This window comes from Mustela nivalis (assembly GCF_964662115.1).
Source record: "Mustela nivalis genome assembly, chromosome: 15".
Lineage (NCBI taxonomy): Eukaryota > Metazoa > Chordata > Mammalia > Carnivora > Mustelidae > Mustela > Mustela nivalis.
In genome coordinates this window covers 54582409-54609988 of record NC_139034.1, presented here as the reverse complement: position 1 = coordinate 54609988, position 27580 = coordinate 54582409, and the positions used below count along the sequence as shown (strand labels likewise).

The 27580-nt window shown below is 38.5% G+C and overlaps 1 protein-coding gene and 1 long non-coding RNA gene across 3 annotated transcripts in view; one reads left to right on the top strand and one right to left on the bottom strand.

The window, feature by feature from the left end:
- Nucleotides 1-1389: 1389 nt before the first annotated feature.
- Nucleotides 1390-19703, bottom strand: LOC309849115. The gene is made up of 4 exons (XR_014303496.1): nt 17508-19703; nt 8703-8779; nt 5622-5758; nt 1390-1790 (listed from the first exon to the last, which is right to left on the bottom strand). It is a non-coding gene; the product is annotated as an uncharacterized lncRNA (long non-coding RNA).
- The window catches only part of DACH1 (dachshund family transcription factor 1), a 427802-nt gene continuing 413985 nt past the window's right edge, over nt 13764-27580 (top strand). Inside the window, exon 1 of one of the 2 annotated variants that reach the window (XM_082701391.1) lies at nt 13764-17282. In XM_082701391.1, coding sequence (XP_082557517.1) covers nt 16435-17282 — 848 coding nt within the window. In that variant the 5' untranslated portion in view covers nt 13764-16434. The remainder of the gene's footprint in view (nt 17283-27580) is intronic. The other variant, XM_082701392.1, reaches the window with a different exon arrangement.

Sequence of the window (27580 nt, the reverse complement as noted above, 5' to 3'; positions counted from 1 at the left end):
ATGTTTTGCGTGTGTCCACAAGTTAACATCTACAGGAGTATTCACAGGTAATGCAACTGGCTGGTAAAACCCCAGCCTCGACTACAATGGCAATATACTAATCACCAGACATATAATGAAACCACTGTAGACCATGCAACCCAGTTGAGCTGACCAAACAGGAAGTACCATCTCAGCCCTCCCACAAAAGCACAAACTAAATGACATAGGGATTTTTTTTTTTTTAAGCCATGAAGTTCTGGGTTGTATTACAGCAGAAAAAAAAACTAACCAATAGAGTACAAGGGATATTCTAAATGAATTTGCACATACTTCAAATTTATCCAAATTGATTGAAATGAACAAGTGCTAACTAAACGCACATGTGCACAGGCCAAAATCCCTCATTCTCCAACTGGTAAGGTGAAACAGTGAGATACAAACCTGTTCAAAATTTAAACGGCTCAAGGTAAAAAGAGCAGTTCAAGGCAATGATTTTTAAAGTTTTAATAATATAACAGATTAATAGCTAAATAATAGATACAATAAACAATAAGACAAAAAGTAGATTCTCAGGAAAGTTATTAAGAAGTAATTAATAAGTTATTAATTTATCCATTATGTTATTATTAAAATTAATAGTTATTAATAATATATATTAATAATATAGTTATGTAAACACTCTATTCTCTTTTTAAAGGATTGATTGATTGACTGGAGAGAGAGAGAACACAAGCAAGGTATCGGGACAGAGAGAAGAGAAGTACTCAGGACTCCATGCCAAGACTCCAGGATCATGCCCCAACCCAATGGAAGATGCTTGGCCACCTGAGCCACCAAGGTGTCCCTAAACACTATATTCTTAAGTAAATTAAGCAAGTAAATGTTGGAAGAGACATTCATAAGGAAGAACTAAGACATGGGCTCTAACATGGTCTGTTCCTTTTACTCGTGGTAGGTCATTTATCACTCAGTGAACATTGTATAGCTTCTATATTCCAACCACTATGCCGGACAGAGAATACAATAAGGAATGAAACAGAAAAAGTCTAAAGGAACTTAGTACCAGTAAAGGTAGTCACACAATAAAAGAGTAAACAACCTAGCGTAAAATTACAAGTTAAGAATAGTACTAAGAAGTAAAAGAACAGAATTCTGTCCAATATCTAAGGAGAATGAATGGAAGTACTTTTATCACAAGTGTCATGTGATTTAATTTACAAACTTAGCACTTTATATTTCCTAAAATAAAAATTATTCCTGGGAGTTTTGAAATACAAAACAAGAAAGATAGAAAAGGTCTTCAAGGTCATGCTCCGTACTACCTTGGACTTTATTCTGAAGGCAAAGCCGTGCCATTGAAGAGTTTAAGTATAGGGTCTTGTGTGAACAGATTATATTAAGGACAGGGAACTCACATTCCAGTGTGGATCTGGAAACGATGCGAGTGGATGAAGGGCCAGACTAGGAAGGAGAGTCAACTCGGAGCCTCTGGCAACAATCCCAGCAAGAAATAGTGAAAACTTGATTGTCTTCGATTTCCTGTTGCAACAGGACTATCACTACAGAATACGGATCTAATACAGGAGTTGGGTTTAGCATATGAGCGAGTTTTAGAATGATCACTGAGGGGACTGGGAGATAGAGCTGATCAAGGGCACATAAGATAGATAAATGGCCCTCTAATGGTATAAAAGATCACATTACTTTTCATGGTTGTAGAGCAAGCATCTGGTGATTATCTGTCAAGTATTCCTCAATCGTTCGTCTGGAAAGGTCTCCCCATTCTACGAAACTTCTCAGCTCCCCTCCTAAAACAACAACAACAAAAACAAAAACCCGTATCTCTCTTGCTAAGTTGTTTTGCCTTACTGGCTACAGTGCTTGATCTGTGAATGGATATCTGTGTCAACCTGAACCAGTCCTAAGGCCTGAATGATGGGTGGTAACTAACATACTCAGAATCAGGAATTATTCAAGGTCTTTATTTTAAATTACATAATCATCATTACAATGCAATGAAGTAGATACGGTTAGTCTCTCCTTCCTTTCAGATAAGGAAATCAAGGCACTGTGTTGTCAACTTGTCCCTGGTCACACACAGACCAGGCTTTAAATGCCAGGTGTCTCATTTTGCATCCCACACATTCCTAAACATTAGCTACCACCGCCCTTGACAGGTTTCTTCAACCAGAAACATGTATATGTCGCAGGGTGACCCATGCAGAGCCTGTTCTTGGATTTCAGACCTCAGGTATCAAGAAAGCTAATCCCAGTGCATCTCTGGTGGTAGAGCTAGATGCACAGAGTATGGTTGCTACTCGGCACTGGGAATCCAGCTGCGGGAAAGAATCTAGACCACGAAACTGGGGGAAGACATCCTGAAAAACGCGTCCTCAGAGATCAGAGATAATATAAGGAAATGCCTGAAATCTCTGGTTGCAGTTACCACTAAAACTAACCGGAGCCGTGACCTCCTATTAATGTGGCGATGTGGAGCTTCTTCAGCACCCTTTCTGGATAAACTGGCTTAAATTTAAAGCTTGTAACTCAGAGTCATGAATAATTAAGGCTACCGATCTGCATAGCTGTGGGACAGTCTTTAGCAATGCTCAGTCATCCAGAGGGATAGCAGATTGCTTTATTAGTCCTGGTTAGGGATTCAGGAGGCAGCTGTGTTAGGAAGACAGGGACACAGATAAGTTGAGCATGTCGAAAATAGGTGGGAATATAAGGAAGACCCAAAGGGAGTGTGTTATAGTAGAGAAGAAAGCCGGCCCGGTGTGGACTGAAATTTAACCCCTCTAGCCTCAGTTTGCTCATTTTTGCTTTGGGATAATAATAATTGCCTGCCTTTCATATGTTAGGAAGAGTAAATGAGATAACTTATGTAAAGCATTTAACACAGTGCATGGCATCTAGTAATTGCTCCATAAATGTTTTTGTCCCTGAGGTCCATACGCCATACTATGAGAACATAGATTCATAGAGAAAAGATGTTTGAACCGATAGCTAAGGAAAGAAGTAGATGGATAGGTAAAAGGAGGCAGATGTTTCTTTCTCTTATGCTCTCATGCCCACTTGTTCATCCCCTCACTTGCACTGCAGGTGATACTAGACTCCTTCCTACACACATTCCACAGAGGCTAAAGTCATAGTCCAAAGAATGTAAATAGAGGGATTCAGTGATAAAGTCTAAGTAATACGCAAAGTCACTAAAGACCAAAATTTCAAACCAAACCCTATCGGGCATTTAAATTTTAGATTTTTCTTTGCAACCAAAATGCTTAGTTATTAAAACATTACTAATACACATAATTGTAACATCACAGATGAAATCTCTCCTGCCTGTAACAAATGTGATTTCAGCTTGTACTTTTGCAATGAGTGATGAAGAAACTTCCAGATGGAGAGGTGTAATTTGTGAGATTTTCCCTCGTCTATTCACATTGGCTTTAACTTCCATTTTAAATTACAGAGAGAATTCCCAAAATTTCAAATAGCCCCAAGAGATCTGGTGAAATAGCTAATCTCTTTCTATGAGCATGCTAACAAAAGCAATTTCTTACCAAGCTATATGCTACCCAGTGGGACTGATAATGAATCTGCATTATGGTAACCTTTATAAGAAGGGAAGATAAGAAGACCTTTTGGGGAGGTGTATTTATTAGGTGGTGAATGTGTCTCTCTGCATGTGGATTCTTCTGTTTAGGCCCACTTTTCACTGAACTATGCCAAGGCCTTCTGTCATTCTGCCTTCAACAACACGAAATTTATACTACCCATCCCATTACATATCACAATGTCAGTAAATATCAAACACCAATGTGCTGTAACAGCTTTCTCAGTGTTGAATTTCTCTCATTTGAAAAGGCGCTCGATTTACATCGCTGATTATGGGCTTGATACTAATTTCCCTCTAGGATTTATAAAAGAGTTCAAACTTGTGTTAACAGAGAGTAGTGTGTTTGTTTGTTGTTTGTTTGTTTATAAATTGGAAAGGGGGGGAACTGTATGCTGTCACCCAAATATAAAGAGGCAGCATTTACTGGGAGTCTCCTATAGAGGGCACCTTCACCTTATTGGAAACCCAACGGAAAGAGAAACTCAGTGGTTAGCAGAGAAATCGCTGAACCTTAAAGTCAAAAGCCCTCACTTGCTTCTGCTAACCAGTTTTCCTCTCTATGGTATCTTTGTTACCTTATCTTTAGTGGAAAGAACTGGCACTCTCTCCATAATCATGCATAGGTGCAGGCCAGTAACACTACCTTATTATTATGTTCAGCTCGCTTGTGGGTGAGCTGGAGACAGCTGTTCATATTACCTAAGAGGCAACAGATCAATGAAAGGAAGGGAAGGACAAGTTTTGAGCTGCCTTTTTGCAACAATGTCCTTTCTACAACAGAGGATATTTTTAAAGCATTGTATCAGAAAACAAAGGCTGATAATAAAGTATAATGTTTACAAAACAAACTTTTAGCTGTGTTGTTATGATTACCGAGAGCTTTCAGAATAAAATTACTTAAGTAGAAACACAAAGTAAGTATTTTTTGGATACCAAAAATACCATGGGTTATAGACTATAAATATAAAGAAAATAATTGCTATTTAGAATTCTGAAAATAGACATGTGTGAGTATGTGTGTGTGTGTGTGTGTGTGTATGTATAAAGCAATTCCTTGAAACTGTTCCTGTGTAGCTAAACTATAAAAAGATACTTTAGTATTCTATTATTAAAATAATAATCAAACTGTAAAAATAGAAGCATATTTTCATAGAAAATATTCTTTTAAAAAATGTTCAGCATAAGTGCTGTACACATCTAGAAGACTTCAAATGCAGCATTATTTTGACACTGATTTTGAATGTCTTACATCTTATGATTGGTAATAATATTAATGTACATAAATCGAATATACATAACTTTGCACATTTACCCTTGACAATTCCTGACTCGGAGGCTTCTTTTGGACATTCAATAAGCTATCAGATTTATTAGAACACTTTGGCTAAGAAACTGATAATGATTATTCCTGAATATTAAGATAAAAAGCAACATAGAAGACAAGAGTTTATCTCTTTACATTGGCGTATAAAACGCCCATCTGTTTAGTTACTGGATGTGCCACCTAAAACTTATTATAGTTACAATGAAACTTATCAATTATACATTATGAATTCTTTACTTTCATATTGGGTGTTTAGAAGTAATTAAGTTTCCAGTGGTTACTACTGGCATACAGCACTTGGGAACATTTTTGCTTTCCTTTAAGTTCTACTTTAAATAGACTTCAAATCATTGTAAATGCATTTTAGCTATTGAAACTGGTTTGATCGTATGTCTTTTTTAATGTTTTATTCAGTCAAGGTCTAAAGCTTCCTGTTAGGACCAAAATGTTCAGACTATTGGAAATTTTAATTCCTCTTTACTAAGAACGATCATCAATGTGTCAATCAAATCTCTTACATAAAAATATAAAAGTACTCCCCGCTAAGCGTAATGTTCGAATTTATGCACTTGCTGTTATCGGTGTGTTTCAGAATCAGTCAGATTTGTTTCTGTGGGAAAAAGACCCATTTTCTTATTCGGCTGAGTCAGTTGCCTTGTCCTGGAGAATGCCTAGGGTAAGGCCCCAACCCACCTGCCCAGGCATTCCCGCCTCATTGTTGACATTTCCTGGTGTTCAGTGGTTTCTCCTACTTTGTTGCATTCCAGAGCTCAAGGCGCTTCTTTGAAGATACAAGGCCATTCAAGTCTTCTCTACTTTGCAGCCTCACTCTAAAGGGAGAGTAAATGAAAAAGCCATGCAGTTCAGACAATTTAAATGGGGCAGCAGGAGGGCTGTGCTATTGCTCTGTTGGGAATAGCTGTGAGTGATCCCTGAATCATCTCTTGGAAAAGAAGTAGAGAGTGCCCTTTCTTGAAGTCAGGATGAAAAAGGATAGGAGAAAGAGGCTGGAGGGTCCCCTATGGAAAAGCAAACTAAGGCTGGTAAGAGACTACAGATAAGTAATGTGTTTACACAATCAACTGCTGGTTTCATGCCTGATTTTGCAAAGCACTTCAACAAATGACTTTTACTGGTAGGTGCTGCTTTTTCTAATCAAAGGAAACCAGAGATCATCACAAAAGTTGAGGAACCCCAGGGGTTTTTGCACTTTGACTAAGTTTTTAAACATCACGTGCTAGTTAAGTATTTCTCTAGATCTCAAAATCTTATCCCTGAAATAACAGTATTTCCCCAACTCTTTTTCAGGATTCTCCATCCTCATCACTCTGCCTTCCAACACCCGAGTGCATACATTTGAGCAGCAACAGAGAACACATCAGTAGCCCTGTCGGGACATTGAGAAATTCTTTACACAGTGGTAGAAACTGGCCAAGAACCATGAGGCCAGATCCAACTGTGCCAGTCTATTATTTTTGCAGTCCCCTTATATATTAAGTGATCATATATATATATATATATATATATATATATATATATATATTTCCTCTCCTTAACTCAAAAAAGGTTTCCTTCAAGAATAGCTGGGGGGAAAAAAATAAACCACACTGAGGACTTGAATCTCATTCCTGGCTTCAGCCTCAACTTAGCTGTGAGTACGGAGGCAAGTTCTCATATTTTAACAAAACATGCCAGTTTCCTCTTTTGCAAGATGAGGGATAATATGTAAGGATGAATCTAATGGATTTGGTAGTGAGAGGCTGTCTGCAAGTGTCCGCTGGGGAGGTTTCTGAGATTGCCTCCGAGCTCCCAAGGAAGGATCTAAGAACCACTTGTGATGTCTGGCATGGTCACTGGATAGGAAAATGGCAGGAACAGACCTGCAATTTGGGGATTCGATGATCTTCCAGGCTTCCTTAACGCAAAATTTCATTGATGTTATGGTAATAAGACTCAACCGAGAGCATGTATATGAAGGTCTGATCAGGAAGAATATCTTTGTCTTCTTTACATCCTCAGGAACCAGCATCAAATCAGTACACAAAAATAGGTGCGCTTCATGTAACAGAGATTGTGTGCATTAAGGTGACAGCAGTATTAAAGTAAAGAGTACACAAACTATTGCACATGCTTCTGTTTGCTCATGTCTGGGAGGCAGAATTTCACGCGCGAACCTGCATTCCTTCATCATCTGTAGCAACACATCAGAATATACTGTCACTTATATTCCATTCTTTGTGAAGACCCCAATGGGTCCTCTGATGACTAAGGAAAGATTTCATTTTATATGAGACCCAGATGCAAGCCTTAGTTATAGGTTTAAGATTCTCTTTTCTAGCTATTTGATCTAGTATCTCTGGATCTTTGCCTCAAGAATGACTCTAAATTAGTTGTATATTAGAACCAATCAGAGCATATCTAAAATTTTGCAAGTCTTCAATATCCAGTTCGGAATCAAATGACCTATGATTTGAAGAATGAGCAGTCAACACAATTTGGGGACAAAGGAAAAGGGTGGATAATAGAGAAGCAGTTTCAATCACCCAACATCCAGCACAGGCTAAACATTACCGTAGCTATCCAAAAGGGACAGTAATGACTTGAGACCACTGGAATAGAAATATATCAACAAGTGTGAAAGCATTGATAATTGCCTTACTCGTCAAACTCCATAGAAGTTACAATACTCAGGGATAAATCGCAGAGATTCCTGGATGTGCTGAATCTTGAGTCAATTGCTAAGTTCTAAAAGCTGACCAACATAGGAAATGGTCTTTTTCTTGAGTTCCTTTGCTCAATACACAAGGAAGGCATGCTGGCCATGTGAATGAAATGAACTCTGGTTCAAAACCAAAATGACTTTATAATATGGGGGAAAGCAAGTGCCTGAGGATGGCAGTGCTGCGACTGTCCCCCTCTGCCAGAGTACTGCTCCTAGCCTGTGCCTTGATTATGTTAAAGAAGAAAAAAGCAGCCTGTGAAGAATTCTTAGGAAGTGGTTTCTTATATAGCATCCTGCCAGCATCCATAATGCTCTCCTGGAAACTGGTGGAGTGAGGGATTGATCTGGGAAAATCTATCCAAGTAAAAAAAATAACAACAACTTAGAGCCAGGCACAGGCATTCCTAGCAGAGAGGTCTTATTACTATTTGTGCCGGTAATGCTCAAAACGGTTCATTTCTAAGTTTAAAATGGGCCAGTTACTTTCTCAGAGCCATTGTGTTCATCCTTTTCCATTCCATTGTTAAAAAATGCACCTTTGTTTCAGGATTTAACCTTTGCTAAAGCTCAGGGCTGAAACAATCACAACAAAACGCCTCCCCCTTAAAACTAGTACTTCAGAGCCCTGTTAAATGAAAAGAAAAATTCCTTCTCTCCTCCCCAGCCCCACAGCCCCTCAGGATTTTAAATGGTAATGACCAGTTCATTTGAGAAAATGGCATTTTAGTGCTCCCCTTCGCAAGCTCTTAAGGCATATGAGGTGTCTCTTTCCCGGTGATGTGCACCTCCTTTTGTTTTCTGGCATTACTGGAACTGACCTGGCATGGATCACTGGGTGAGCAGGCAATCTTAAACACTTCTCATATAAATTACTGGTTCCTTTCCAAGTGCAATTGCTCACAGGGTAATACACCATTTTACAACTCTGATAGCAATGTCTCTTCGTTCTACTGGGTTCCACACCCCCCCAGGAAATGAACAGACAAAAAAGACTGATGGAGATGTGAACCTTCGAAATGTGCAGTCTGGTTCAACCTTGAGTATGTACATACTGGGCGTTTGGGGATCCTTCAGATCTTGTATTTCCTTCTTTTCCACCTCTCAAGTCTTTTCCTGCTTTAAAAGCCATCTACAAGAACAAAAATATCAAAATGACACACTCCACACATGTGGACATTATAAAAAGCAAGGCGGTAATAAATATGGACATATACGAAAAGCTACTTTCAAAAATTTTTCCAGGAAAGAAAATAATGCTCACACTTTATGGTGCACGTTTATTAGGTAGAAATGACACATCTTGCTTCCATGCAAATGAGGCTTACCGTTAATTGAGCACTCCAAGAGTCACTGGATGCTAATGATGGCCACATTTTTCAAGCCAGCGTCTTTTTTCCCATGAACTCTAATGACAAGGTGTGTTTTTACTGACAGTTGACTCGGATCAGAGCTTGCAGTATTGTATTTCAGGTTGTGGCTCTGTAAAGCCCTGTAACTTTCTTTGAAGTTAAATAGTGTCAATCTGTTTCCATGTCTGAATAACTCTTAGAAGAGCCTGCCTGACCCAAGTCAACTCATTGAAACATACTATTTCCTCATAATTGATGTTCCAAATGAATGTCCTTTCATAATAAAATGTGCTGGAAAACAAAACAGCTTTGCATCCCGCACAAGTTGCATCATAATTAAATTTTATTTTATCCCATCGAGGCATGCTAAATGTTGAGCAAAATATAATTTTAAGTAATTTGTTTGTATTCTTATCTGTAGGAGTTGGAAATTAACAGCGTTGCTAGTTTGCGTTTACTGTTAAGCCTGGAGAGCAGAGAGATTGCTTTGCAAACATTACAGTTATTATGTCTGCAGTTGGTACTCTTTGTATAAATTATTGATCAGCCAGCTTATTTTTCTTTCTGCTTAATGGATATTATAGCATAGCCGTTTACAACGCTATAGTTAAGGTTGTGTCAGCACTTCCATTATAATAAACCCTCTGTTACAGGGGGTTTATAACTTGTTGTAAAAATTTGCTCTGGGCTGAAACTTGACATACAAGATCACCGGCTAGAAGGTGGCAATTGTTATTCTTTCAACTTAAAAAAAAAAAAAACACTCTTTGTTCTGAAGGGCAATAAATAAATAAACAGTTTATTCTTTTCTAACAATCCTTGAAATTTCTGACTTCAAATAGAACAATTTTTATAAGCTATTTGTTAGACAGTGACGTCTTCTTTTCTTAATAAAGCAAAGAGGAAAAAAGACTAAGATAATGAATTACAACAAGAAAGCAGTCAATCAATATAAACTTTTAAAATCGAGTTTAATACATTTCTCCTAACATCACAAAATCATGCAATAATTCACGTTCTAATATCAAACACACATTTATCTGATGTAAGGCTTCTTCCCACCCCCATTCCCAGCCCCTTAAACCATTCATAGGTCTTAATACTGATCTTTAGAGGAAAATGAGTTGGGGGTATTTAAAAAGAAAGATGCATGACATGTAGAAACTGCCTCATATTAAAAGGTACAATTGAAGGTAGAATATTTACTAGAAAGCTGGGACTTTAAATGTCTGCCTGACTTTTTGACCTTACTTCAATCCAGCCTGCTTTTCCCCTCACAATGGTCTGACTGAAGAGATGAAGGGAATTAGTCTCAATTTATATTATTCTTGTTGCTGCTTCCTTTTACAATCCAACTCTAAAATGATCTCACTGTGTTTGTTTTTTTATCAAATATTTGGCGGTGCAACTCAATACCAACCCACAGATGGAATTAGGACACTTACACTGGAAGTAAAGAGTGATGGACAAGTATAACTAAATTATCAGGGAGAGTTGACTGCCTGTCATGGAAATGATGTAGTTTGGAGTCAGGAAAACAATTCCAGGATGATTTTTGCTTTCCTTTGTAATGATACTTCTCTTTGCCATTACCGTCTCTCTCCCCTGGCATGGGTTTCAAGATTTCTTAAAATATGCTCCACAACCAACAGAGTATTTTTGGCTCCATGTCACCTTCATTCTCAACCAGGAGAAAAGGAGGTGAGGGTAGAAGTTTAGGGAGAGAGGAACAGTGGTGCAAACCCTGCCATTTAGCTCTGAGATCTACTCAAACAGGAATATGAAGAGATAATCACAATATGCATTCTGTAAGCATATATATACGGTCCATGCATTTCCATGCTGTTAAACAGGTCAGAGTTATTTATAACCATTTAAAGCACTTCTTTATTAAGGACGGAAGTTTGTAATGCAAAGTTTCAGTGCTTCAAGTTATAGTGTGTTCACCTTCAGTTCCCCACCTTCTGTCCTTTGGGTAATTTATCACGGAGCTCTCTGAGCCTGATTAGAGAGTGTATCTGTGAGATAAAAGCCTTGTTCTTGTTCTTGAGAAGAGGCAGGGAATTGGAAAAGAGGGGAAGACTGTGGAAGTGAGAGTCACTAAGAGTCAGAAGTTGGAACCCTAAGTGGGGCAGGCAGAGGCAGAAAGTATAGAAGTTGAGAAGTCTGAACTTAAAGCAGTCAAAGTTTATCTGCTGAGCTGATTGGAGAGGCCGAGTGTCTAAGTTAAAAAGGCTTGAGAGAGTTACTTGGCATAATTTCTCCATCTTCAATGATTTACTACTGAAGTGCAAACATCAATTTTGGACTCTCTCCTGAGAAACGTTTAACAAAGTCAGTGAACTACTGGTACCCTGATATCTTTCTAGATTTGCCAAACTTGGATAGCTCTTTAATAAACCTCTGCCTGAAGTTAATCTCAGTCTTTTTTTTTTTTCTTTTTCCTATTAAGGAAACAGGTCCATTAGTAAATATGCAGATGTAAAAATGATCTTCCTCTTTACTTCTCCGTTGTGATATATCTTAGAATTGTTCAGAAGTGCACTCTATTGTTAAAGCTATTTGTGCCGGGTGTGCTAATGCACTCTTTGATTGAGTGAATTAGCAGTCATAACAATCTGGCAGTCTGGCCATAGAAGTGTGCTCAAATTGATTTGTGTTATGGCTGGACTGGAAAATCTAGTGTTAGTTGTTTTTTGCCCTGGGGCATTGTTTGTACCAAACTCCACTTTTCATTTAATTTTCCAATACATTTTGAAAGATTGAAATGCTTGTGATCAACATTTGATCCACTTGCATTATTTAAAAAAAAATTCTGAAAGTAATTTCAGATTCCAAAAAACCTTGCTTTCAATTAGAGTAAACATAATTAGAGTGACGTCGTGCTCAGAATGGTAAATCTCCCTTTGAATCTATTAAGCGTGTTATCTCCTTGTCCTGTCACTGAGAGGAATTCAGTATATATCTGGAGAATATATCTGTATTTTTTCTGTGCATGCTTCTAACAGAACTTGGGAAAAACTTAAAAGAATAAAATTGTAACGAACCTTCTCTTGTTGCCTTTGTGCATATGCCCAAATTGTTTCTGTTTCACTTAGTGATGCTGTAAAAAGAGGATACTCAAAGCTTTCAGGAAATCTTGAGATATACAAGAAACATATGCAGATATGTGTTGTCTTTAAGTTACCCAATCATTTGTTGTTTTTTTTATATTCCATGAAATATGCATTTTTCAATCTTTTTCTTTCAAATAACTATATCAATCGCTATTTGAAACTCTGAGGATTTAAAGACATGACTTATCTTGGCTTTGTCAATATTGGTATCTTTCTTACAATCTTCTGCTTTGCAGTCATTTACCAGAATTATAATGCAGCATGAATAAACCTAAAAAATGACTATTGATTACAGAGAAAGCTTTGTGAAATCATTTAGTCAGTTTCCCCACTTGAGAAATCAGTGAATAAAATAGGTCAATAGAAAAGGATGGAAAGGATGTAATACAGTGCTATGCCACCCTGGGTTATAAAAAGGGTCAAAAATAAATCCCCATAGAATTCATGATTTTATACTCATAAAATAAAATGATACTTACCAAATCCCAACTATAAATCCTCCTTCCTACAGATTTATTCTTCTTTTTTAAACCAGAGGTTTGGAAAATACATTTTTATGTTTCCCTGTTTCAGTAGAAGCATTTCCTTGTCACTGCCCCCTTTTAACCAAATAGGATGCCCTCATCATCGAGCTAAAGTGCCTGTTGTCATCCAGGTATTCACCGGGACTTGAGCTGCAACAGCTACTCTGCATTTCCCTACTGTCTCCTACAACCTCACAGCTCTTCTGAAAACTGCATTTCATACTGCACTGAACTCTGTATCCTGTGTCGATTTTTGTTAAGTAATAGATGGTGAGACCTGAGACCACTCTGTCTATTAGTTCCCATTCATTGGGATGTCGTCGGGGGCAAGGGAGGAGCGGGGAGGAGAGGGGAGGGGCCAAGAGGGGGCAGAGGGAGGGAAGAAAATACCTTCCCTGAACTGGTACAAGCTCAGCTTCAAACGACATCCTAGGAAAGAAATTAAAGACTTCTTAATTAGTGCAGCAATTAAGCTTTCTTGGTAGCATTTTAATCAGCACAGGCCCTATCAAAGGACAAACAGAACGATTTGCAGGTCTTTGAATTTTAAACAGTCTTATTGATTTCAGCACAATACGTCTTCACAAAACACAGGGAGAATTTTCTAATATCAGTTACAGTACTTTGAGTTTTGCTTATGCAAATTGAGTGCAGGTTGGAAAAGATGAGATGGAGGAAAAGGACCTGAAACAGCCAGAGATGTAAAACAATAAACAAACGAGACAAAAGCTTTGAAAGCTGAAGATGCAGTGGAAAGAGTGAGAATTTGAAATCTCTGTGGAGTTGATTTATCTGCTGTTGTTAAATACTGTTTGCCTTAATCGTTGGTAACATTTCTCAAAAAAGGAAAAAAATGGGGGGGGGGGAAGAAAAAGAAAAAAGGAGAGAAAGAATCTTAAATCTTAAAATATTTGAGGTCTTTTTCCTTACTCATTTCAATTTGCATTATAAGCTTTTTCTAACCCTATTGTTTGATCAAAGGGGCAAGTGGTAGTTCCCAGAAAAGGATGAGAGAGACCTGAGGTGGAGGGAGTGAGCTCCCATCCAGGTGGAGGTAATGCCCCAAGCCCTACCCAGGAACGGAGCCTGTGCTGGGAGGCATAGGATTCCCTATAGAAAATTTGGAGTTTGCTTCGAAGCTGGGTGGGATTATGCCTTGGTCAGCTATTATTACTTCCTGCCTGTGGCTTCCGAATGTGGCAGGTATTGGGTGAGTGGCGGTTTAAGGAAATGTGAGAAACGAGAATGGGAAGGGCAGATTTTCAGCACTTAATTCCAATTTTTTTTTCCAATTTCTGAATCTGGAATTTAAAAGGAGGAAACTATAGTTTAGCATTTCAAACTATTTCAGAGTTTATTAAAGTTGTGCAAGCAATTCCAAAATAAAATTAGTATTTCAGGGCTCAATATCTTCTCCTCCTCCTCTCATTAGCATAGTAATTTGACATTTTTAAAAAAGGTAATATTTTCTAAAACATGTGTGAACATTTAACTTGGTGTTTTGATATATGTGATATATATCGAATCCCTATTTTGGAGGACTGATAGGAGTAGTGAAAAAGTAATATAAATTATTTCTGAGTGTATTAAAATACACTGGCTAACCAGGCCAAACAACTGTGTAAACTTCAGCTATCTTTGTAGAAGTTTATCTACTTTTTGGCAACAATCAGTTTTCTGAATTCTTATTACTCTGAAAAGCCTCCTGATGTAACTGGTGGGACCCCAAAAGTTTAGCATCAACTTAGACAAATTAGTCAGTGGTGCCATATTTCTCTGTAGATATTTCCAGTAACTTCTGACACTAAACTTCAAAAAGTTTAGAGAATTAAAATGACAAAGGGAAATGTGATAATCATTTCAGCACCAAAATGGTAGAATTTCATTGTGAAATTTCCCAACACGGTGAACCTGATGCTAATAGTTTACTTTTTAAATATGCCCAATGCTAAAGCATTGTTTCTATATTGTGACGCTAATAAACATGTGCAGGCAGGATTAAAGCCTAATTATTTAAGATTCCTAGAGATACAAACAGAGAACAAACTTGACCTATGCTCAGATCATATGTTGGTCAAGAATCCTTGAAAAAAAAATAGCTCCATGCAACAAGTTAGAAAGGGAAGAAAGAGAAGGAAAGAAGGCAAAGAGGAAGAGAGTCAGTCTAAACTCAGCCTAGTCTTTTTAAGCACAGCTTAAAAATAGCACCCTTTCTGCCTTTACAAGTCAACTAGTGAGCTTGTTTTGTTCTTTTCATTATTTACAAAACACATTTGTACTGACAAACTGAAAAGGACTTTCCCCAAATACACTGGAGCTTCTCAAATATGAAAGAAAATGTGTTACTCAACTAACACACTGGCAATTAGCTTTGGGTCTTACAGGATGCGAGGATAGTTGTTTTCTGTGCAAGACAGGTGAATTAATTACAGAGTTTTAAGTAAGAAAAAATTCAGTGTTTTCTTGTTTTTCACTTTCTAAATCTTCCAGGATGTCCGATCTCCTTAAAAAGTCTCTAGGTAAAATAAGCATTTCTGACCTGCCTTTGAGGTGAAAGTGAAGTTATTCTGAACGATCCACATCGTGGCAAGCATTTCTTTCCACAATCCATCAGGAAATAAGAAACTGAATACAGAGGATTCCATTATTTTTAAGTGACTTCAGACTGACTTTCCCCCCACAATTTGAAAGCTGTCCTGGAATTTCCACTATCTTTAAGCTAACAAATCGCTAACAAATAATCTAATACATAGAGTAAAACAATCAGATGCAGAAAACGTAGGCTTTGCTTACATGTGAGTCTTCCTGAAAATAATTTCTTAATAATCATCAAGTGAGGGGATGTGTTTTCATTTGTATCTTATTGCAAAAATGAGCGGAGATGTATCCTAAATCCTTGAAGGAGAGCTCAGAGCGCTCTGACTCCTCTTTAAGTTGGCAGGCGATTGCTTAGAAGGTTTTGGAATAAAATTACGAGTCGTCGCGGACGAAAGGGAATATTAGACACGCAACCTAACGGTAGTAGAAGAAGAGAAGGAGATCATCTCCCTCTGCTTTTCCGATCGCCACTTCTGTGTCCCCGGCTTTTCCTCTCCGTCCCTCGCATAGTTTCTTCCTTATTCACCCCCTCCCCTCCTCCTGGGCTCCCTCACTGGCTTTCCGTCTGCGTCTCGCGCTCTCGGAGTGTCTGCTCCGAGTTCCTGGTTGGATAATTTGGGTTAATACTAGTGAGTGAGGTTTTTGCGGCTTCAAAGGGTATTTCAAGTTTCCGGAGCTCCTCCCCTCTGCACCGTGTGACAACAACAACTCGTCCAGCCGGCAGCCTGCACTTTTCAGCTCATTTTCTCTCTGTCATTCCCCCCTCAATCTTTGATCAATGTACTTGCCAGGGAGAACCCAAGTCCTTCAAACCTCCTCCTTTTCACCTTCATCCTTAACTTTGTGCTAGAGCGGGACCCACACAACAACAGCCGACCCTCCCCGCCCCCGCCCCCCCCCCAAACCAGCCCCCGATCCCAGCCCCCGGAGAGGACTCGCATTTCGACTTGCGGGACACTTTTGTGCGTTTCTCTCCAGAGCGCCTCTCGCGCTCGCCCCTCCTGCGCTCGCTCTTTCTTTACCCTCACCTCCTTTTTATGCCCCTTTCTCTCCCTTTCTCCTTCTCGTTCTCCCCTCGAGTTGTTGTTCTTGTTGCCCCCTAGCTCCTTCTCCCCCCTTTTCCCCCTTCCCCTCCCCGGGGTGTGTGGCAACTTTTCCCCTCGCTTCTCCTTCTCCTGTTTCCCCTTATATGTGACCATGGCAGTGCCGGCGGCTTTGATCCCTCCGACCCAGCTGGTCCCCCCTCAACCCCCGATCTCCACGTCTGCTTCCTCCTCCGGCACCACCACCTCCACCTCCTCGGCGACCTCGTCTCCGGCTCCGTCCATCGGGCCCCCGGCGTCCTCAGGGCCAACTCTGTTCCGGCCGGAGCCCATCGCTTCGGCGGCGGCGGCGGCGGCGGCGGCGGCGGCCACAGTCACCTCCACCGGCGGCGGCGGCGGCGGCGGCGCGGGCAACGGAGGCGGCGGCGGCGGCGGCGGCGGCGGCAGCAACTGCAACCCCAGCCTGGCGACCGCGAGCAGCGGCGGCAGCAGCGGCGGCGGCGGCGGCGGCGGCATTAGCGCTGGCGGCGGCGGCGCCTCCAGCACCCCCATCAACGCGAGCACCGGCAGCAGCAGCAGCAGCAGCAGTAGCAGCAGCAGCAGCAGTAGCAGCAGCAGCAGCAGCAGCAGCAGCAGCAGCAGCTGCGGCCCCCTCCCCGGGAAACCCGTGTACTCGACCCCGTCCCCAGTGGAAAACACCCCTCAGAATAATGAGTGCAAAATGGTGGATCTGAGGGGGGCCAAAGTGGCTTCCTTCACGGTGGAGGGCTGCGAGCTGATCTGCCTGCCCCAGGCTTTCGACCTGTTCCTGAAGCACTTGGTGGGGGGCTTGCACACGGTCTACACCAAGCTGAAGCGGCTGGAGATCACGCCGGTGGTGTGCAATGTGGAACAGGTTCGCATCCTGAGGGGACTGGGCGCCATCCAGCCCGGAGTGAACCGCTGCAAACTCATCTCCAGAAAGGACTTCGAGACCCTCTACAATGACTGCACCAACGCAAGGTAAAGAGCGGGGGCAGCCCCGCCGCCCGCGGTCCCTTCCCTCCCGCCTCCTCACCCTTCCCTCGCTCCCTTCCTGGCGCCGCTGGCTCCGCGCGCCCGCGAGCCGCGCGCCCTGGAGAGCACGGCCCTCTCCTCCCTTTCCTCGAGGCTCGCCAGCTGCTCCCGACCTACTGAGAAGTTGGCACCTCACCCTGCCCAGATCTCACTCTTCCGCCCGGTCCGCACCTTGCTCGCCTGGGCTCAGGGGCTGGGCCGCTGGGGGGACGCGGGAACCCCAAGCCTCGGGACGGAGGGGGTGGGAAGGAGGAGGACGGTGCGTTTCCTGGAGCCACGACCCCTTCCTGGGCCGCGCCGGCGTCTGGAGACCCCTCTCAGCCGCGGCTGCCCGAGTGTGTGCTCCTTCGAGCCCGGGTTCCACCGCGAGCCCAGGGGCACCGGTGGGGTTGGTCGGCGGCGCCGAGCCGCGTCCCGGGGGTGGGGAGAGGTCGTGACCCTGACCGCAGGGTTCGGGAGCTGGAGTTCGCGCCCCGGGTGAGGGGCCCGCGAGGAAGCCGCGGGAGTGGGCCCCTTCGGGGTCGGGAGGGGAAAGACCTCCGAGGCCGAGAGGCCCAGGGCAATCCCGAGGGACCCACAGCAAGCTCAGCCCCAAAGCCCTGAGGGGAAGCCCGCTGAGGGGAGGGGTCTGTGTGTGCGCGCACGTGTGCGTGTGTCCGCCTGTGAGCTTGTGCAAAGAAGATAAAGGGGTACGTTAGCCCCGGGGCAGATGCAGGGAACCGGCAGGTTTCCTTCTGTAGGGGGAGGTGACCGGGTGCCTGAGACTCTTGGAAGCTGAACTGGAGAGATGAGGAAAGAAGACTATAGCGCACACTCTCGTTCTCCAAACTGGTTTTCTTTTTCCTTTTTTTTTTTTTTTTCCTCCCTCTTCTTCTTCTCCCCCCCCCCCCCCCCCTTTTAAGGTTAGCTCTCGCAATGAACAGGTGCAAGCTTTGCACTGGGATGTTCTGCAGACCTGTATGCCCTTTGCCGTGGCTACCACAGCCGGGCAAAGCGCGCGAACCCTGGAGGCGGAGGGACCCGGTGTCTGGCTGGACCGGTTTTATGCTAATGAACGATCACTGGGGGGAGGATCTACCGAGAGGGGGCGGGAGTGGGGTAACTTGTCAGTTTCTCGGGGTGGAAGATCCTTCCACCCGCCTTAACAGTTCCGCCTCGTACCCGGTTCGAAGCAGAGGGAAAAGTTGAGAAGCCGGGAGAGAGAGAGTAGGGAAAGTTGGATACTAGAAGCGGGCGCGTGGGAACTGCGCGCAAAATTTGCGCAGACACTTCGGTACCTTCCAAACTAGTTTTAAGACTGCGAGAAGGAACGGAGTTTTACTCTCTTAGGGTGGGTGTCCACTGGTAGTGCTAGGGAAACTGAGGTGGGAAGGAATGAGAGGTAGAAAGAGACCAGAAGGAAGCAGGGTGAAAAGTCCCTAGCCGTTTCTTCCTTGGGAGACTTCTGATTAGTGCCCAGGGAAGGCTGTAGGACGGAAAAGGCTTCAACTCCAACCCTGCAAATGACTTATTCTGACCCAACCAGAAACTCTGCTCCTTGTTTGCCACTTTTTGCATGGGGGCATGGGTGTGGGTCTGGGTTTAGAACCTCCATTTCTATTATTTTTGGGTGAATGCTGAGAGCGTGCATGTGTGTAGGCGCGCGCACGTGCCCAAGAGTATGGACAGGTGGCAGTAAAGATTGAGGGGTAATCTTGATCACTAAACGTCATTTACTGAGATAATTGGAGTTCTTGGACGTCCAGACGATAAAATATTTGCCAACAATCTATTGTTAAAACTACTGGGATCAGGGTAGAAAATTGTTACAGAGTTGTTACAAAGAATGCTAGTAGAAATTTGAAGCCAGTTCAGATAGGATTGTTATAAAATTGTCTACCTATCCAGTAAATTGGGGAAGAGCTACTGTTTTTCTCTTTAGTAATCAGACCACTTTGCTCTTGAAATCTCTTTGTGTGTTTCTTACAGTACATACTGTACTTGATAATTAATGATCATTTCATATAACACAAAAGAATTGTTAGAGAAAACTTCCTTCAATGACAGCAACGCTATAATCAACGTAAAGCAGGTAGTGTTACATCTTTTACAATTATTCCCTTGATTTTTTTTTTTCCTGAAATTTTTGCTTAGAGTTTGGAACTGAAGTCCTCACTATATGGTTGGAGAATATTCCTAAAAGTTATTAACAAAAATGTTTTAATTAGTTTCTTTTCCCCTGCAGTTAGCAGTAGCTCTGGAGTTTAAACTTTCACAGAAAGATAAGTCCAATGGAACTGTTTTATCCTTTCAAAAATTTTTCATCACTACTTTAATTATATTTCCATCACCTGGTCATAATACTTTACAATTTATTGTGTTATTCTGAAACTCAGTTTCAGGTTATTTTTAAGTTAAACGTATGTTTGTTGATTTCATCTTGCATTTTGATCTTTTATCAACTACAAGGCTTACTCAAACCTATATACATGCAAATACTGCAGTCATTAACCTTAGAAAATGTGTAATTGGAGATCTCTACCTAGGTTTTCCTAACTCTGCCACTGACAAAAAAATAGAAAACTTATCATTGAACTCTATCTCACCAAAACATACTGTGTACATTGTAGTATATTATTATTTTAATGATAATTACAAGTGTTACTGTCTTATTTCTTAACTTTGAAAGCCATACCTACAATATCTTTTATCTTGAATTTACAAAACTAAAATTCCTTTTTCCATTCAAGTCCAGTTTACGCCTTTGCTGTTAAGATCCCTTTTTCATTCACCTAGGTATATTGATTCCTTTCATTCTGGTTTCTTTCTCCTCTGGCTATTAAAGAGACTATCTGAAGGAATAATTTATGCAGAAGATAAGACAACTGAGCAGAAAGGCAAACTATATAAAATGCTATATACATAGTGTGCAAGAAACATCAAATATTAGCACTCTCATCTTTTCACAGAACATATATCTAATTCTGTCTCTTAATAGCATTTAGATACCAGAGAATCTGAGAAACCAAAATGACGTTAAGGGAAAAAAAGGTTCATAACTTGCTCAAAGTGGCTCAGTAAGTTGGTGACAAACCTTAGAGTGAATTTAATTTGCTTGAGGCTATTGCATCAGTATGCTATCTATAAAAACTAGAATAAATGTTGAAGCCATCTGTCACTTCCACAAGGAGATGAAACAGAGACTATCACCTGCTTGATAGTAAAGCTAAAAGTAAGAGTCTGAAAAATGAGAGAAAATGTCAGGAAATATGTTTATAAAAGTTGTCAAAGGACAAAGTCTGATTTTGATCAGTTTCCTTCAATTATTATTTTTAAACTAAACATTAGTTGCATGATCTTGGCTGGTGCAACAGAGGTCACTTAATTAACTGGTAACCAGTAAACAACAACAACAAAAGAAAAGTAATTATGTACATGGTCAAGTCTGTGTTTGTATGAGTCAGTAGCTTGTTTGTAGATTTGGGATTAGGATTCAATTTTCTGTGAATTCAGGTAATAAAAAGTGACTCTGCTGTATTTTGTCATCTAAAATTTTTATTTTTTGACTATTGCCAGAAGGTGATTTTGTCTCAGGATCTTTCAGATCAGATTTGGGTCTTATGTAGCCCTGGATTTGTGCAGTTTTTAACTTAAATAGATTCCAGTTAATTTCATCAGACATTTTATATGCATATAGATATATTCGCAAACAGTATTCTTTTGTCTTAAAAGTCAATACCATCCATAGACAGCAAATTGAAAGACTTTTCAAGTCTTTTTTTTTCTAGGAGTGATATATGGATGCAATTTTAATACAAGAAGTATAAAATATTTTCCAATTCTTGGTTCTGTTTTTTGTCAGGACTTTTAATAAAGATGGCAAACTGAACCAGTCTATAGTTACTGAACATTTCCCCCGTTACATGTTTTTCAATGGCACGGACTTCTGCATTTCTGCATTGGTAATAGAAAGTTTCAACACACATACAGATTCACTTCTAACAGATAATTACAATGCTTGGCACAGATAAATTAAAAATTACTTCAAATGAAGAGAGACTATGCTTTTGAAGTTTTTGTATTACAGCCGATTAATGGCTCCTATAAAGTCAAATGTTTCATTTTATAACATTTCCTAAAGATTATGACATAATTAGAAGAGTAAGGCCTAAAAATATGAAAGTTTAAGTTTGGTTCCACCACTTATTTCTGAATATTTTTAAAAGGTTTGTCTATTACAGTTTAATAACTAATACATAAATAACATCTAAGGCTATTCTCACCTAAGATTTACTTTGGTCTATCAAATTATACTGCATTCATGAAAATTCTTGAATTATTTGAGTATTTTTCAAACCTGTTGTTTTTCTTGGAGTTAGTCTCCAATAATACATACAGTCATTATTGTAAAGAGTGCCCACAGTTATGAGGACGGTTTACTTTCTGAACTGTATAGATGTCTAGTTAATGTTCTGAGATACTTATTTTGATTTGCACATAGGATATTTTATTTTGTGAAGCTACAAAGATTATGTAAAATAAACAGACTATTTTGTTTCAGAGTTCCCTTCCTTTCATAAATTTTTTGTATCCCATTTAATACAGAATTTGTAAATCTTCGTCTTGTTAGTCCAAATCTGCTGTTATTTTTTGTTTAATCTACATTTCACGGAAGTTGCATATAAATTACTGAGACCAATATTAGCCACTCTCCTTCTGCCTCAGTACCTCCCCCAACCTCCTGATATGTGACACCCAATATTGATTAAAGTCTTGGCTGGATTTGAGCATAAATCACTCTACTCTTTGGTGATTTACCATGTGTGATTCACCAGCATACGAAAACATAATATGCTTTATTGTTTCTCATTTGATGTTTTGTTTTTGAAATGTAAGTAGCATTTGTAAATTAGCTTAATGTGCAACGAAGTAGTTGTTATTTTAGGAACAATTTGTGCTTTGACAATCAATTAGTATTATTTTATCTTTCCAAGTTATTTTACTGAATTGTTTCATACAATTGCCTTTGTTAATCAGGTAAAATAATCATTTAAATTGCATTGTATTAGCAACACAGAACCCATGTATTGCAAAATACAATAAGAAATGCAACTCTCACAGGTTGTAAACTGTTTCCCTTTGAATCGTTGAAGAAATTAGTTTGAAGTAAGCCTTCTAAATAGGTACAGGTGAGTCTTCTAGATTTTACTAAGCATTTTGATTTTAAGGGTTTTGTTACTTGGTTCTTAAAAAAGTTAGAGCTGGGCTGAATTTTATCTTTTAAGAATTTCATTTTCAGATTGTTTACAAAATGTCACATTTAAGTATAGGCCTTTAAAATGACAAGGGAATGTAAAAAAGTTGATATTAACTATTTGGGTATTTAAATATATAATGAAGGTAAAATTTTATCACTTTATGTTTTGAATTGTTAAAAGACTAGAATGACCTTACCAGGTATCACCATGTGCCATTCTCTTAACTACTGAGTTACTGCATTGTGATTGGTCAGTTATATATTTACATATATATGTGTGTGTGTGTTAGTGTGTGTGTGTGTATTATTGTTTAAATGTTACAACTTAAAAATTTTAGCTAAGAATATATTAAAAATACATTTATATTTATATATTTAGGCTTTGAGACTGCATTAAGGGATCTCTTTTCCATTATGTTTGTTATGTTCAGTAGTTTATTTTTTAATGAAGAAAACCCTGAGTTAAAAGCCCGCCAAATGGGGCTCAAATAAGTGTTATAAAAGACTCTGATCTTCACATTTATGTGTTTCAAGCATGGTAGAGACTATGTGAGCCCACATTGTGCTCAAATTCCTTTACTTTTCTTCTTCTCAGTTTGTCTGAAGTATTTCCAGTCAAAAGTAATTTTTTGCTACAGTGACTGTCGTTTAAAGTAACTTTTAATTGTTGATACATGCTTTTTTTTAAGTATATTTGGTCCAGTAATTAGTTGTTATTAGATTAACTGTTGGGTCACTTTATTTTGATGTACCTACTTACTTTGCGAAGGTTTCTAAGACTTTTTTAGAGTGTATGTATTATAGCTCATAATTAACTTTATATTTAAATGTACAAATAACTATGAACAGATTTTCTATCCATTCAGTATAAATTAGGCAATCAATCAATGAAATCTTACTATTTTTCAAAGTGATGATAGAATTAAAATTAGTTGACTAAAATAGCAGATAACTGTCAATTTATATATGTAGTCATGTATACATATAAATATAAATTTATATATATATATGTATATATATATACATATATATATATATAATCATATGAAGAGAATAATTTAAATCACTACTTGATCCAAAATCAGGGACCTTGAATGAAGTACACTTGAAATTTCTTGTGTATTCTGGCTTGGATTTGCTTTATATGCTAAGAGGATTCTAATTCACCCATTTAAACAAATTCATCTGTAGATTTTTCTAAATTGCATATTGAAGTGGCCAATGACTGAATTTTGTTAAAGGTGTGGTCCTGTTGCTTTCTGATTCAAATTAGCTTGGAGCTTGGCCAGGATATCAAGCTGGGATTCTTTTACACATTTAAATGTATGTGACTTGAGTGAAAGTTGTCAAAGACAACTTACTAAACTGGAAAACTCACTATATCATTATTTAACTGCTCTTATAATTTTGTGCTTATAAGTGTATTGATGTGTCTAATACTATGCAGCACAGCAACACACTGAATAGCTACCTGCTTTAAAAAAAAAGTTTTAGAGAGCAGTGATTTAAAAAGAAGACAGCTTAGCTAAAGCATCTAAAACATATTATTATATGAGATGAATATAATACCTGGAATGCATGGCATGTTTCTAGGAGGAAGTCAAAACTATTTACTATGATCTGCAGAACATAAATGCAATTTAATGTAAGGAGACTTACAATAATCCTGCAGTGGATTTTGAAGGTAGTATATGTTTGACCAAAAAAAAAAAAAAAACAAAAAAAAAAAGGATATGCTTTTCAGGCATGATTTTCACAAAGCAATAATGAAATAGGCAACTAAGAATATTGGTTATTTCTGGTTAGTAACACTGAAGAATTGAGGAATGTTTTCTTTCCTTAGAATAAATGAATGGAGATGTAAACAAAGTATTAGAAAGTCACAGTGTATCAAATGTTTCTAAGTAATTAGATTGCTCTTCTGTCACAACAGGAAAAAAATAATACTTTCCTTCAAGGACAAGCAAAACATTCAGGAAAGTAAGAGTACTAGTTGAAAGAGAATTATTTTATGGATGCACAAAAAGAATTTGCAGTAAATACTTGCTAATTCAATTTAAGGGATACTGGCCATTGCTAAGGAAAGATAATGAAAATAAATCTCTAGAATATGTTAATCAAGAAATACTTTATTATATTCACATATGCAGCAAAGTATTTTGTTAAAATCTTAAACTGATTGTATTCTGAAATTTTATTAATAGCAACAGTAAATGAACTGTATTATTCATAGCCTTATATTATGTATGAACAAAGCAAATGACTGAAGGTGTAACAAATCTTTGAACACATCACAGCTCTGCAGAAATATACTGTTATATTCAAAAGTGTTAATTCCCGTTCTATACTTAAAATATCTTGGAAATAATATTTATTTCTTGAGTTAGGCAATTTGTAGTTTAATAGGGCCTTTGGATTTTGAATGAATAATTTAGAACACTTTTAATTGTCCTGTTACCAGTCACACATTTTATACTAAGATAGATGTCCTTCTGGATGCAACAAGTGTAAAATTTTAACAGTATTTTAGTTGTCTTTGTGGTGGATATCTTTTTTTATATTAACCTAGCCCATCTGTAGTGTATGTTTTTATTCTTAAATAATTATAATACCTTTGTTAGAAAAGCTTTTACGTATATGTATATGTGTGTATGTATTCTCTCTCTTTTCACACACATACACACACACACACAGGCTCACACGCGCACATGTGCGCGCACACACACACACAGACCTGTAGGATGTAGGGCCAGAGGACAACCACCTTACCAAAAAATGGACTTTAATTTTCCTTTCCATAATTTCTTAAAATATAAAATAATACTGAAAAAGAGATTCTACCTTACTGAATGACAACAGAAAATATATTTAAAAATAATTTTAGCATAAAAGAAGTAATTTATACATAAGTATTTAAAACATAATTATGAACAATGTTACATGGTTATTAGGACAGTGATTAAAAACCTACTTTAATTTTCCTATACCTTTATGTTTATGATAACTAAAATGTACTTTTAATTCTCTATGGAAAATATTTATATCAGAGAATTATCCTACTTGTATGAAACAGATACTGAGCTATTAGGTACTAGAATCTGTACATTATGGAATAACAGTTAATGTGCTTGATGTCATTGCTCCATTTCTATTATTAGTTTATTTCATTGCCGCTTGCACTTTGGAGCAAGCATATTCTCTGAAATCAGTGGATAAAGGATAGGAAAACAATTTCATAACTTAAAAACATGATTGCTCTTCTAAAAGCTTTGCCATCAATGAGATGAGTTAGGAATGAGGTCAATAGGTTAATCTACAGGTCCACATAAGAAGATGTGTATTGCCACTTCTTGCAGTGGACCGTAATTGTCTTTGAAAACACCTGGTAGAGGTCCAGTTAAATTGAAATCAATTACTTTCTCAATCATTCCATGGCATTTGTCAAGTCATTACATCATTGGTAAAAGTGCAAGAATGCATGGATTATTATTTTTTTTTGTAAAGTAGAAAAGAGGTTGTAAAACAGTGACTACTTAAAAGATTCTGCCTCATCTAAAGCCTGTGAAATTAAAAAAAAAAAAAACTTGCACGTAATAAATGCAAAACGACATTTGGTAAGAAGTTCGTCTTAGCATTTTGTTATCTAAAAACATATTCCATACCACTTTTTGCATTATCAGATATTCATATATATTTATAAGTAAGTAAAATGGTTTCAAAATATTTTGACTTGTGAGCTCTGACACCTTTATTCCTACCCTCCCAAAACCTTCTGACTGTGCGTATTGTAATCAAAGATGAATATATGTCTGTTGTTCATTTATTTTTTTTCTTTACACCAGTGATAGTACATGCAGATTTGAACTTGTAGCCAGCAACAGTGCTTCCATGCTTCAAATTGCCAAAAGACCCCCAGGGATAGAAACTTGACCTGCTTTTATGAAACCATAGAATTACATTTATACAAGTTACCCCATGGGAAAGGAATGAACTGATCCCAATTCAAACCTTAATATTGGAGCCTTCTGGGTCAAATTTGATTTTTCTTTCTGTTAACACCTGTTTGGCTACCAAATTTAGTAACTGTATATTCTTAGGAATTTTTAAAAATATCATTCATAAGTGATACTTCGCAGGTAAGCCAAAGTGCCATCAAAATTTTACAACTATTCAAGTTTTCACAAGGGATAAAGATGTTACTTTTTAAAACAAAATATCTACCTTTTAAATATACATTCTAGATATAAGTAGTTTAAACATAGATTTGGACATTTATAAATGTCCAAATAAATTGGACATTTATTTTGTATTTTTTATTAATTTCCCTCCACTAAAGAATCAGTCCAAGTAGGGGAGGAAACTCTGTTAGTGACTCGTTCCCTGTGGTAACATTTCAGAATAAGGATTTTCAATCGATATATTTAATTTTCTTAGACTCAGATTTTAAGAGGTTATATTCCATATTTTATTTTTTTGTTGGACTCTATGAAGGGGCTTCCAGAAAGCTGCTTTTGCCACTAATGGTAACAAATGAAGGTGGTCAGTGATAAATTGGATACATAAAAGCTATTTCTGTTTTAGTTGGATATACTTTAGTGATGTGGATGGGCCCAAGTTGAAAAACTTAAGTTAATCATGTGTTCAAAATAAAGAGGAATTTAGATGTGTAATAGTATGCTTAATCTCTATGATATGAAAATGCTATATCACATTTATACAAATGGATAATGAATATAAATGGGTAGATTTATAATACCTCTCCACTTATAACTGATGGTATTAAATGACCACATTTAGACTACAGACATACTTCTCCACATAGAATGACTTGTTCTCTTTCTTATATACATAAAAACGCTTCATAAAAGGTAAAGCAACACACATACATTTATACCCCTACTTAAATATCTGCTGTTACAATTATGATGATTGAATAATTCACAATAGGATTTTAGAACCAAGGTTAAGTTGTTCCTTTCCCAATTCAAATTAAAAAGAATTTTAAGGA